The sequence below is a fragment of the Hibiscus syriacus genome, unplaced genomic scaffold (assembly GCF_006381635.1).
Source record: "Hibiscus syriacus cultivar Baekdansim isolate YM2019G1 unplaced genomic scaffold, ASM638163v2 tig00110556_pilon, whole genome shotgun sequence".
Classification (NCBI taxonomy): Eukaryota; Viridiplantae; Streptophyta; class Magnoliopsida; order Malvales; family Malvaceae; genus Hibiscus; species Hibiscus syriacus.
In genome coordinates, this window is record NW_024062779.1 from 1,367,018 (window position 1) to 1,381,799 (window position 14,782).

A 14,782-nucleotide genomic window follows, 5' to 3' on the forward strand; every position below is an offset into this window, starting at 1 on the left:
GGACAGAAAAAAAGATAACGAAACGTGTTGTGAAGTCAACATCATGGAGAGTTGAACCATGTTCAAACACTTTGTATGAAGTACTGGATAATAACTTAAATGGGATTGTCAATCTAAATGCAAAGACGTGTAGTTGTATGAAATGACAAACATCTGGTTATCCGTGTGGCCATGTTATAAATGTTTCTCTTCATCTAAACCAAGATGATTCAAGCGCATACGCTATTCCACATCCTTCTGAGTGAGACATACCAGATGACTTACAAACAGTTTTGCCACCAGCCATGGACAGAAGGCTACCTGGCCGACCAAAAAGTCATGATCGTATACCGTCTAAGGGTGAAGAGAAGAAGAGATCGACATGTAGTCGGTGCAAGGAAAGTGGTTATACAAGGTTGACATGTGGATCACCAGTGCCATCACAATCATCTTTTCCTCTACCAAAATATGAATCCTCATCAAAATCCCAATCACAACTGGCTTCACCTTTTGGGACTGTTAACTTAGGTGATTTTTAAATGCAAACGCTGTATTATGTGTATATTATGTGTGAACTTTTAACATTTTCAGTTAGGCATGTATTAGTAACTTGAGTTTGAACATTGCTATGATAAGTTCAGTTGTTATCACTTATTAGACATTCATTTGACTATCGCAAAGCGGAAATCGCAACGCGAATATGACTATCGCAACACAGAATTTTCATTTTCACATTGCGATTCACTCGTTGCGATTTTCATTTCGCATTGCGATTCTCTCGTTGCGATCAAAATCCCAATCACAACCGGCTTCACCTTTTGGGACTGTTAACTTAGGTGATTTTTAAATGCAAACGTTGTATTATGTGTATATTATGTGTGAACTTTTAACATTTTCAGTTAGGCATGTATTAGTAACTTGAGTTTGAACATTGCTATGATAAGTTCAGTTGTTATCACTTATTAGACATTCATTTGACTATCGTAACGCGGAAATCGCAACGCGAATATGACTATCGCAACACGAAAATGACTATCGCAATGCGGAATTGACTATCGCAACACGGAAATGACTATCGCAACGAGAGAATCGCAATGCGAAATGAAAACCGCAACGAGTGAATCGTAATGCGAAAATGAAAATCGTAACGCGAAATTGCGATTCTCTCGTTGCGATAGTCATTTCCGCGTTGCGATAGTCTATTTTGCATTCAACATAATGCAGATTGAAATCAACAAATCAACTATTACATTTCAATCAATTAAACAAGCACAAATATTATGTACACATCAATTAAACAAATCAACATTTACAAATCATCTTTTACAAATCAATTAAACAATCAAAAAATAATAATGAAATCAACTTTTGCACCCATACATCCATTTCACGCAGCTCACTTCAGGATTAACCTGCAGAAACCAAACATTGAATCAACAACACTTTCTACACATCTAAAACCTACAAATAGCAAATTATTGAATTCTAGCTACTTAACCAAACATTTTCAAACCAAAAAGAGTAAATATGTTTAACAACACTTGCATTTGACTTACAAATTATTTATGGACACTTTCATAACGCGGATGCAGGTAGGCAGCGTCTCACATATATCGCTCTAGCCATAAAATGCCGAAACCACAAGCCTACTACACCTCTATCTCTATCGGTGGAAGGTAGAAAATGTGTATTTCCTGTCGTCAAACGCTCCAAGCACATGCATACGAGAGGACCACAATCCCCTCTGGCTTCCTTCGTTTGTTGTGGTGCGGTCTCGTCTATGATAACTGTAACATTGAACTTCTTTGGCTTCTTGTTTCCAGACTTAGTCCAATAATCAATTGCATCCAAGAATTTAGCCAAATGAGAGCTCCATCCCTTAATCATATCTCTCAAATCAGACAATGATATGTAATTTATCATGCTGTCATATACTATTGTCTTTAGGGATGGGAGCTGAAACTCGACGAGAAGCCAATGAGTACGGTCCAAAACAAGGATAAACACCTGTATCGAAATGTAATAATTCAAATTGCGCACTTATTTATGAACACCTTTAAAATATTTAAACAAATACACTAACCTTATCGACCTCCCACCATGTAGGATAAAGTTTAGCTTGTCTATTAGCCAACACATATGATTCCTGTCGTTGATTCTTCAAGTGAACTACGTGAAAAGACGTCGGCATAATTGTATATCGCGGTTTTTTAATATTTTTCTTCAATTTCCTTACAATTAGAAGACGTTTCACCCATGCATCAATATGTTGTTTTACAAAAAAAGACATATATTAGTGAATTACATAAATTTAAAAAAAAATTAATCAAACTGAAATATAAGAAATATAAGACTTACCCCCCATCGAAATAGTCGTTGTCTTCAACCCCTAATAATACACCCCACCAAGACCGTTCAATCAACAAATGCATATCATCGTTGAGTTTGTATATGTCAGCGTAACACCCTTGGCTCCGCTCATGTAGATAAAAATCAACTGCGGTCTTAGCCCAAAGGGTATTATCCAGAATTGTTTCCGGTAGTTGTTTCCTCTCCACTTCATCTGCCGGAATGGTACTGGCCGGTAACTTATACGAAAGCCAACAGTCATCCATCATGTCCGGCACGTGAGGGGGCTTCTCAATAATTCGATATATTACGCCGTGTGAATCGGGCTCTAGAATGTTGGGAGGGACCTCTTCAACGATGACAGTGGCATCTTGAACGGTGGGAGGGGACTCTTGAGGGATGATAGGGGCCTCTTGAACGATAGGGGAGGCCTCTTGAACGATGACAGGTGAGTCGGGCTTTTTCTTACGGATTCTTCGCACTATTGGGGTGAACAGAGACGTAATGGCACATGCACGCCGTCTGATGCGTGAACTCCGTCTTGCAAGAAAAACTCGACGTAGAGCATCCACCTTAGCGGGCCGCTAAAAATAAATTAATACATAAATCAGTAAATAAACAGACATGATATTAAATAGTGAGAACAAAGACAAATATATTTCAAACTTGCACGGTATTCACCAAAGTCATTATTATATCATTGTTCACAAAATGCATCAGATAACATTCCAGAAGTAAGCACTTATATAAACATTTAAAAGGACAACATATAGGTTTAGTGCAGGTTCAATGACAACATAAAGAGTAGTAGTTTATTTTTGAAACTTAAATTTTCAACACTGTGAAGTTAGTATTTGTCTTTTGGTTGAAGTAATGCAATTCATTCAAGTTTCAATTTGCAGAAGAAGAATAGAATCTGAAACTTAAAATCGCAACGCGAAAATGACTATCGCAATACGAAAATGACTATCGCAATGCGAAAATGACTATCGCAATGCGAATTTGACTATCGCAATACGAATTTGACTATCGCAAGAGAGAATCACAATGCGAAATGAAAATCACAACGCGATTATAGTTTCGCGTTGCGATTTTGGTTTCACGTTGCGATTTTGTCGTTGCGATTTTGGTTTTGCGTTGCGATTTTCATTTCTCGTTACGATTCTCTCGTTGCGATTCATTTCGCGTTGCGATAGTCATTTTTCACGTTGCGATTTTAAGTTTCGTGTTGCGAAAGTAAACTATTTCTTCTTATGCAAATTGAAACTTGAATGGATTGCATTACTTCAACCAAAAGACAAAACAAAGACAAATACTAACTTCAGAGTATTAAAGAATACACAGTTTAGCAGAATTGGCAGCAACCGAACAAATTTACTTTCAACAAAAAGACAAACCAAAGACAAATACTAACTTCACAGTGTTAAAGAATACACAGTTTAGCAGAATTGGCAGCAACAGAACAAATTTACTTTCAACCAAAAGACAAAACAAAGACAAATCACCTCATTCTGCAACAATACTACCATCTCACGTAGAGCGGCAACCTCACCACGTAAAGTAGACACCTCCACATGCTATACACCATCGTTATCGCGTAGAGTACCAATCTCCTCACGTAAGGCATTGACCTCATCACGTAACTCCTTTGACTCATCCCGTGGAGGTGGAGAACAGGGAGATAGAAGTCGTGGCATCTTTGTCGGTCGCCTATCATGAGGTGATGGTGGAGAAGAGGCTCGATGATGTGACGGAATAGGTGATGGCTCTCGTTGTAGAGGTGTATAGTCGGGTCGATCAGGTGATTGCTCTGGGTGAGGTGATGCTCTCGAAGTGGAGGAAGTGGAGGCTGCTTATCATTCGTGCCATCAAAAAAATGTTGACTAGCTTGCCACCAATCAGTGGCAAGCTCAGCCTCCGTGGGTGTCAGTCTCTGTAATGGAGTGTTGGCCTCCTAAAAATATAAAAACTCAAACAAAGTTAAACGTCTACTATTAATAACTTGTTTATATATGATAGTATTTGTGTTAACTTACATTATTTATTGTCGTATATGGTATTAAGTCTTCCCAATCCAACAGACGTTTCCTCTTCCTGGAAATAGCCCTAGGAATATCATTTGAAGTTTTTAATGCATATGTCCGCATGCTGGGTAAAGCCTCGAATATCCAAATCTACAAACAATATAATAACAAACATTAGTAATTGTTAAATAATTAATTATAATTTTGAAAACATTATATAGAAATTCTTACCTTAAAGGCCCAAACAAAGCCTGATAAAGTGTATTTCGACCCATCGCCACGCAAACTTTTGCGGTCATCAAAGGCATACGACAACTTAGTCCAGGTAGCTTTCCATATATACGAACCCCATGAAAACAGATTCCATGCATTTAGGTCCTCTACCAATAATATTAGCTCCTGAGAAATAGGTTGTCTGGCCTCTCTGCCTAAAAAGCCGGCATACAAAAGTACTAGAAGGCATACTCGGACAACATCGACGTCATTCATCCGAGTAAACCCATCTTTCTTATTAAACAATTTCTTCAGGTCGTCGACGTGTAAGTTCGGCTTCTCTATTGACTCATCAGAAAAAACCCGGGATAACCATGATGGGCGGGTGATATGACGAGTGTACCGGCCTACATCATCATGTCCGAATCGTAGACCAGTGATTAAGCAGAACTCCTTCCGCCCAAAACAAGTATACGCCGGTGGAAAATGAAACCATATCTCTTCCTCACCACGTTGTATACTGTCGGGTAGATCGCTAGTCATGGTCTGAAGCCACAAATGGGTCAAATTAGCATCTCCACCCAGATGCTGTACTCTCAGCCATGGCCCGAAGCAGGTTTCCTCAAACAATTTTCTTTGTGCAGATGAAAGCTTCGAAACAATTGTAGTGGCTAGGCTAACTTTATTCCTTAATGTCAATGAAGCCGAAAAAAATTTCTACAAAAACAATAAACATACCAAGTTAGATATACCAAAAACTACACTGTGAAGATATACCAAAAACAATAAACATAAAGAGTAGTAGTTTATTCTTGAAACTAAAATTTGCAACACTGTTTTGTCTTTTGGTTGAAATGAAAATCGCAACGAGAGAATGACTATCGCAATGCGGAAATGACTATCGCAACGAGAGAATCGCAACGCGAAATTAAAATCGCAACGAGAGAATCGCAACGCAAAATGAAAATCGCAATTCTCGTTGCGATTTTCATTTCTCTCGTTGCGATAGTCATTTTCGTGTTGCGATTTTCATTTTCATGTTGCGATTTTAAGTTTAGAAACTATTCTTCTTCTGCAAATTGAAACTTTAATGGATTGCATTACTTCAACCAAAAGATAAAACAAAGACAAATACTAACTTCACAGGGTTAAAGACTAAACAGTTTAGCAGTATTGGCAGCAATCGAATGAATTTAATAAGAAATCTAAGTGAAATGGTTAATCTATTATTGAAATTACCAGTAAACTTATCATCAATTTCAATATGAAAAACCTAAAATAATGCAAAAATTTCAAAATAAAAATAATTAAAAAAAACTAAACCTCGGAGGTTGATTTTCCATTTCTGAATGATTGTGAGGGATTTCTGACCGTGAATGGTTGTGAGGGATCTCGCCGGAGATGGGGATGGAAATCTTCGGAGATGGGGATGGATTTCGCCGTAGAGAGTGAGAGATGGAGATGAGACTGAGTTGTGATTTTAGGTTTTAGGTTATGAGTTGCGATTACGGGATATACTGTGGACGGTTCAGTGTTCCGATAATTAATATTCGTGTTTGGAATTTGAAAATAAAATACGCGTAGCGATTCTAATGGCGCTTTAAAAATCGCGTTGCGATTTTACGTATTGTCGTTGCGATTTACGGATACGCATTGTGATTTACGTATTCTCGTTGCGATTTAAAGATACGCGTTGCGATTTACGTATTCTCGTTGCGATTTACGGATACGCGTTGCGATTTTACGTATTCTCGTTGCGGTTTACGGATACGCGTTACGATTTTACGGATACTCGTTGCGATAGTCAGAATCGCGTTGCGATTTATATGTTCGCGTTGCGATTTTCATATTCGCGTTGCGATTCTGGAAAATCGCAATGCGAATTTGTACTATCGCATTGCGATTCTGGGAACTGATTTGCGATTCTGGAGATCGCGTTGCGATTTTTATTTCGCATTGCGATTTTGTTGGTCATTTTGGCAAATCCAAAAAAAGTTGGTTAAAATCGTATATTATAAGGCATTTTTGGTCACTGAGGCGATTTTCTCTTCGTACAATATTTATTAGAGCGAGATATGTAATAATTTTGATAGATTTTCAATTAATTGAAATTTTTTAATTGAAACAATAAAATCAAAAATCAAAATATTTTTGAAATTTTACATCTATGTATATTAAAAAATAGAATTCATTAGATAAATTTAGTGTAAATGAAATATTATTTTTTTAAAAAAATTGAATTTGAATAATTGTGTTTGCACAATATGTATACATTACTATAGGTTAAGAGAAAATCTAAATAGATAACATCTAAATAGATAACATCTTGTAAAAAATAGTGAGAATTAAACTTAAACTTGAAAATATAGTAATTATATATTAAAATTTTGATTAATCAACTAATTAATCAAAATTTTATGTTACATTGATATTTTTGGTAATTTATATTTTACTTTAAAATTATTTTTGTATGGATGAAAATCATGTTAGAAATTAAAGTATGCTTAAATATATAAATAATTATTAAATTATGTTGAAATAAATTTTTATTATTGAAATTTAATAAATTATAAAATTATCATTAGATTCTTAACGTTATAAGATAACCATTAAATTTTATTAAATTGTGATAAAATGGTCATTAAATTTAGGATATAGTACACAAATGGTTCATCGACTATAGGGTATTATTTTTATTAAGTCCGTTGACTATTAAAGTTACAAAATGGTTCTCCGACTATAGAGTGTTGCTTTGTTGAGTTTCTCGATTAATAAAGGTTATAAAATGGTCACTCGACTATTCATATATTCCAAACTCGTCTTTTTTCTGTTTAAAAAATTGACGACAATCTGAGTTGAACATTAATGTATTAACTGTAATATGATAAAATATAATTCTAAATCTCAAACGACTATCATATGTCACTCATCATGTTAAGTCCAATTTAGATAACCGCTAATTTTTTAACAGGAAAAGACGAGTTTGAAACATAATAAATAGTCGAATAACCATTTTGTAACTTTTAATAATCAAGAAACTCAACAAAGCAACACTCTATAGTCAGAGGATCATATACATTATTATAGGTTAAGAAAAATCTAAATAGATAATATCTTGTAAAAATTAATTAGTTGAGATTTAAACTTAAAATTAAAAATATATTAATTATATATTTAAATTTTGATTAATCAACTAGTTTTATGTTACATTGATATTTTTGGTAGTTTATATTTTATTTTAAAAATTATTTTTGTATAGATAAAAATCATTTTAGAAATTAAAAGTATGTTTGAATTCCATCTATTTCTTGTCAAAACTTATTTCCTCAGGCTCTCCTTTTCTCTCAACCTAATTTTCTTTTAATATTTGTATACCGTCTTTTTCTTTCTTTTTTATCTTTTTTTAACCGACAACAACACCAATTTTAATGTTGATTGCCGACCGCTAGAGAATATTAATTCTCTTATTTTTTATTTTATTTATTTTATGTTTTTTTTTCTTGAATCTTTTTAATTTTAAATATGAATCTCTGTCATTGTGATATGATTTTTCTCTATTTCTTGTGACACATGTTTCCTCTGTTCTTGTGGCACAATCCTCATGGTTTTCGGTATATCTTTTCGCTTACTTTTGTTGTCGTTTTGGTTCTCGCACAAAAACTATCACAACATTTATTTTCTAATTGGTTAGTCGGTGGTAACGTATATTCAGATCCCCTCTTTTTTTACTGATGTAATCAGAATTGTATAGCAAAGTAGCCTGTCAGATTATTTGGTTCGCTCTCCACTCCTTTTTCACTTCGTCAAGCGTCTCATTCGACAGAAACAATGAGTTTGTATGAAGGTTATTAGGTTTTGATATTGGTCATCATTATCAATTGAAGCTTTTGATTTTCTTCATATTTTTAGGTTTATTTTTTACTTTTGTACGAGTATTTTGGTGACTATTATCTCTAAATTTATCTCTTTTTTTCTAATGCATTGCAATTTAATTCATTCCCTTACTAATAAAATTCATTGTCATTGTTAAAAAAATATGCTTAAATAGATAAATAATTATTAAATTATGTTGAAATTAATTTTTATTATTTAAATTTAATAAATTATAAAATTATCATTAGATTCTTAATCTGTTATAAGATAATCATTAAATTTTATTAAATTATAATAAAATTATCATTAAATTTAGGGTAAAGTACACAAAGAGTCCCTCGACTATAGGGTATTACTTTATTAAGTCCCTCAACTATTAAAAGTTCTAAAACGGTCTTTTGACTATAGATTGTTGCTTTGTTGAGTCCATCGACTATTAAAAGTTGCAAAATGGTCACTCGTCTATTCATATGTGCCAAACTTGTCCTTTTCTATTAAAAAATTGACATCATTTTGAATTGAACGTTAATCTACTGACTGATATGAAAAATTATGTCCCCCCAAATCTCAAACGACTATCATATCCCACTCACTATGTTAACTTCCAACTTAGACAACTGCCAATTTTTTAACAGGAAAGGATGAATGTGAATTATAATTATTAGTCAAGTGATCATTTTGTAACTTTTAATAGTCGATGAATTTAATAAAATAGTGCCCCATAGTCAGGAGACCATTTTAGTACTTTACCCTTTAAATTTATTGAATTGTTAAGAAGTTATTTTTAAACTTATCGAGATTTATAATTATTTTATAACATGCAATGATTATTTTATAATAGTTAAATTAATTTAACGATTATTTTATAATTTTAAAATAGTTTAGTAACTATTTGTACAATTTACCCTAAAATTACTATCTATTGATTTTCAATTGAGCAAGCTCCATGTTTTGTCACCTACCTTTTACGTAGTTTATGTTTTGGTCATCTAATTATTATGTTTTTAAAAATCATATATATATATATATATTGATATACAAAAGTTTAGGTGGCTCCCCAGTCCAGGCCAGGGCATACCTAAGACTCAATTGGGATTTACATAAGACTTTACAGATTACCCACCAAGAGTGACGGTGGTGGGATTCAAACTTGGCCTTACAAGCTCAAATTCTTAAATCTCAACCACTTGTGCCAACACTCATTGACTTTTAAAAATCATATATAATATTATATTTTAGTTATTAAAAATAATGATAATACTGACATGTTATCATAAGATAATATCAAGTCAATACTAAAAATAATTAAAAATATCATGTTAGCAATAATGTTAATTTTTTTAATGACGAGTAATCAAAACACTATCAAAACATAATATTATGTATAGGGGCGGACCCAGGACAAAAAATTCAGGGGTTACACAAAAAAATTCTTATAAATTTTTTTAGGGGTTGCACATTATTAAAGGTGGAACTTGTATTAATTAAAAAAAAATTAGAAAATATTAACACTAAGTAGACAATTTTGTTGTATATTTTTTTTCTATAAGAATTTAACTGAAATATAAGGATTCTATCTAAAAATCATAAAAAATATATATAAAAATATTAAAATAATAACATTTGGTCAATGTTCCTCACAATTTGAGGGGTTGCCCGTGCTACCCCTGGCAACCCCCTGGGTCCGCCCCTGATTATGTATGATTTAAAAAAATAATAATTCACTAACCATAACAAAAATAAATAAATAATAGATAGAAAGATGACCAAATTAGTAGTTTACCCTTCAAATTTTTACTAGCCGATGGCGGAGGGCCAAGAAAAGGTCCAACTATTGGTAAGTAACTGTAAAAACTAACTAATGAGATGGGAGGTAAGTTTTGTTTGCTTTAGAAATTAGTAACACAAAATCGGGAGAAATCGTGTAGCTACTTGGGCTCATTATCTGGAAACTTCCACACTCTTCCCCTCATTTTCATTTGCCTTCCAGACCTCTCTTCTTTTTCCCCTCAAAATCAGCCCTAAACTCCTCCAAACACCGACTCTTTCTTGTATGTGATCAAACGTTCTTTCATTTTTTTTACAAAATAAATTGCGGCAAAACTAGAGCAAAGAAGAAGGAAGATCTGTGAAAAAAAGTAAAAGGTAGAGAAAGAAGAAGAAGAAGAAGAAGATGGGTGTTGATTATTATAAGATTCTGCAAGTTGACAAGAATGCAAAAGATGAGGATTTGAAGAAGGCTTACAGGAAGCTTGCCATGAAGTGGCACCCTGATAAGAACCCTAGTAACAAAAAGGAAGCTGAGGCCAAATTCAAGCAAATCTCTGAAGCATATGAGGTTTGCTTCTCTCTTTACCCCCCCCCCTTCTTTTTTTAATTATGTCGATTCTCGTAACTCAAACCAAAAATTGAGTTGCTTTATTTATAATCAGGATGATCATCAATCAAGTTTGGTTCTTTCTCTTTGGTTACTGAGGCTCTGTACCAAAAGCACATAGGATATACTCAATTCAAATTATAAGAATGCCCAACAATTCAAATTTTGATCTTTACATGTATAGAAGTCTAAATCTATGGGAGAAAAAATGACCAACCTTTATGTTTGCAGGTTCTGAGTGACCCACAGAAGAGAGCTATATATGATCAGTATGGTGAAGAAGGCTTAAAAGGCCAAGTACCACCTCCAGATGCGGGTGGACCTGGTGGAGCAACATTTTTCCAAACCGGAGACGGTCCAAATGTGTTCAGATTCAACCCCAGAAATGCTAATGATATCTTTGCCGAGTTTTTTGGGTCTTCTAGCCCCTTTGGGGGGATGGGCGGCAGTGGGATGAGAGGTAGGTCAAGAGCATTTGGTAGCAGCATGTTTGGTGATGACATATTCAGTTCATTTGGTGAAGGAAGGTCAATGAGTCAGAATCCTCGTAAAGCTCCTCCTATCGAAAATACGTTGCCTTGTAGCCTTGAAGATTTATATAAAGGAACCACAAAGAAGATGAAAATTTCTAGAGAAATTGCAGATGCAAGCGGGTATGTCTCCATTTTATACTTCTGCTTTTATCTTTTTTCGTGGTCTTCTCATTAGTTTACGGCTGAATGTTCATTGATTTTGGTTCATGTCCTTCTAAAGCAATACGAAGTATCTATTTACAGAACCATATATATTTTCAGTAACTATTGGTAACTTCAATGATGTATTGAAATGTAGTTACTCTTAATTTATCTGGTTTAGTCTATAATTAAGCAGTAAAATGGAGCTGAAAGAGTTTGACCTGATCATTTGGTATGTGATAATGAATCCATTTTCAACCATGCCAGTAGTACTCGGTTACTTAGACCATACAAGACGGAGGAATGATCTAAACATGCTTAATAATGCCAACTACTACCTTCATGGGTGCTGATGTTTGCTAATTGTTGCAGGAAGACATTGCCGGTGCAGGAAATCCTGACGATTGATATCAAGCCTGGTTGGAAAAAGGGAACAAAGATTACCTTCCCTGAGAAAGGAAATGAACAACCGAATACAATACCTGCAGATCTTGTATTCATAATTGATGAAAAACCTCATACTACATTCACACGCGACGGCAATGACCTGGTTGTCAACCAAAAGATATCATTGGCTGAAGCATTGACCGGCTACACTGTTCACCTTACAACACTTGATGGAAGAAGCTTGGTCATCCCCATCACCACCGTTATTCATCCAAACTATGAGGAGGTTGTTCCAAATGAAGGCATGCCGATTCCAAAAGACCCCTCGAAAAGAGGTAACCTGAGAATCAAGTTCAATATTAAATTCCCAACCAGGTTAACTGCCGAGCAGAAATCTGGAATCAAGAAGTTATTGGGGCCGTCGGGTGGACTCTGATGATCATCATTTCGGAAAAAGAAATCAGTGGAAACTTGTGAATATCTGCTTCTGATCATTCCACCACTACTTATGATACGTAATTTGTAATATTTACCATTAGTTTGTGATTTCTGAAGTAATGCATTTTGTGATTCAAAAGAATAAAGCATTTGGTCAATTTTGTATTGCTGAAAAGAGAAATCAAAGTGTTCATGACCTATGTTATCGATAATGTTGTCTACTATGGATTTTAATCATGCAGCGTATTAGAATAAAGAAATCTGTTAAAAGTCCTTCCCCCATGGACCATATAAATAATGTTCCTGTACTTGCAAAATCGAAAGTTTCAGCAGGCCTGTGATGGTGGAAGAGCATGAGAATATCGCAACTCCATCCCTACTGAGAGGGAGAACAAATGTGGTTATGGTAGGTAGGATGAGATCTTGATGGAGGGAGTAAACATATTTATCCATTTGATAATACATCACACATTAAAAAGAAGTTAGCATCTCATTGCATTTTCTTTAAAACAGTACAAATGGTTAATCTTTCAATGTGTGGTTTCGTTTTATTCGTTGTCAATATATAATTATGGTCATAACTATTTTAAAGATAATAAATAAATAGTCATCACTATGGAACTGCTTGAAGAGATGAAAAACAACGATATGGAGCCAAATGTGTTTACTTGCAATTCCTTAATGGATGGCGGATGGGCGTTCTTCAGAAGCCATGGAACTATTGGAGACAACGGTTAGCAAACGTTGTGAACCCAAACATGATAACTTATAGTACCTTATTACATGAACTACGTTAAAAGGAATGGCTTCAACAAGCTGTAGAGATTCATGAAAGCATGAAACTTCATCATCTCCAACCAGATGCAGGGTTGTATGTGTTGTGGTTCATCATGATTCCAAAGAGACAAGTCTGCTCGGAACTTTCCCATTTGCCAATTAGTTTGTTTTAATATTATTTTCAGATGATGCATTAGCCTCTCGCTCTCTGTGTGCACAAAAAAGGGAGATTAAGATTGAATAATAGAGCCATGTCTTGTACTTGATAACTTTCTGATGATTATTGGTGAATGTGTGAGGTCTTCTAGCATCCACCCATAAAGCCCAACTAGAAGTTTTACAAAATTATCTATTTGTAGTTGAAATGATCCTAAGAAAGACCAATTAAATAGCATTTGACATATTAGGCTGCATTAGAGACCGAAAAGTTATGTTCGAGCCCAATATACCTTGGCTAAGAATTAAGATTCCCTTAATTTCAAAAAAAGAAAAAGAAAATATCCCCTTCTTTTGGTGAGGACAGAAGCACCAAAAGAGCACACAGATCATCATCATTATAATTATTATCACTAAGCAAGTAGATGAACGCCATACAAGTAATTAGTAGGTAAGGTTTGTTCGATTAGGCTATTAGGTCAGGTTTAGATGATGCGCTCAAGATTGACTACAAATTTATTAAGTTTATCCAACTCCTAGTTTGGAACAAACTTTTCAACGTCTTTAATCGTTTAATTTAATGGTAAAAAGAAAGATCCTTGAAACTTCAAAATTACAGCTTTAGATTTCAGAGGATACGGTATTAGTCAAGATTAAGTAGACAAGGGTATTAGTTTATTCATTTATTTATCCAATCTTGATTATTACAACTTTGTTTGTACTAGTTAAAAAAAATGTAGTGGACTACCAGATGTTTGTCTTTGGTTTTTGCACTAAATGTAGTCCACAATAAGCCATGCCTTGGGTTCCTTATAATATTGATACTTGTTATATAATACATATAAACTTATAAATTTGATCATGGTAAGAAGAGTTTGATCAACAACCTTATATAAAGTTAAACGCAACACAATTCGTGACCAGACTATCGAGTTGTATCATGATTGGTTCGACACGTAGTGTGGGTGTTGAACTTAATCCTATGAGGGATGAGAGGGAAAGGTGCAAACTTGTTCACTTTAGTGAGTTATTTTAAAGAATAAAACCCTAAATAATTTGGTAAAAAAATACCAGCAATTTTGGGTGTATAACTGGATATCTACAATGTTGCTATCACAAGCTTTAAAAAAACGTGATTAATTTTTTTTTAGCTCTTCCAGTACTATATGTAATTGAAAATGATTGACAGTGAAATGTACAATGTAAGGCTGAATACTGATGTATACCTGGAAAATTATATTACGTTGTGATGGAGAAAAAAAAATTCACATATAAATTATTATATATTTTATTTGAGATTTATGATTTAGATTTAATATTTAAAATTTATAGATTAAAAGTTAAGATTTATAATCATTTAAAAATATTAAATGACATTTAAATAGATATTATTATAAAAACATATTTTTACTGTTGGTATGTGAAATGATAACAATATATATATATATATATTGATTTTTAAAAAAAAAAAAAATGTTGGCCGAGAAGCTAATTAGTCCCAACAATTTTGTTTACAAATTGTTAAAATATCATTC

General features: G+C 33.9%; 1 protein-coding gene across 1 annotated transcript; it reads left to right on the forward strand.

Moving 5' to 3' along the window:
- The first annotated feature begins 10,295 nt into the window (after positions 1 to 10,295).
- LOC120131457 (dnaJ homolog subfamily B member 13-like) lies at positions 10,296 to 12,495 on the forward strand. The gene is made up of 3 exons (XM_039148449.1): positions 10,296 to 10,776; positions 11,047 to 11,468; positions 11,862 to 12,495. Exons 1-3 carry the CDS (start codon positions 10,612 to 10,614, stop codon positions 12,310 to 12,312), a joined length of 1,038 nt encoding a protein of 345 aa, XP_039004380.1. The 5' UTR covers positions 10,296 to 10,611; the 3' UTR covers positions 12,313 to 12,495.
- Positions 12,496 to 14,782: the final 2,287 nt, after the last annotated feature.

Coding starts and splice junctions, on each gene's coding strand:
- LOC120131457 (XM_039148449.1), top strand. CDS start 10,612: ATGGGTGTTGATTATTATAAGATTCTGCAAGTTGACAAGAATGCAAAA. Junction 10,777..11,046: donor AAATCTCTGAAGCATATGAG/GTTTGCTTCTCT, acceptor TTATGTTTGCAG/GTTCTGAGTGACCCACAGAA. Junction 11,469..11,861: donor GAAATTGCAGATGCAAGCGG/GTATGTCTCCAT, acceptor TAATTGTTGCAG/GAAGACATTGCCGGTGCAGG.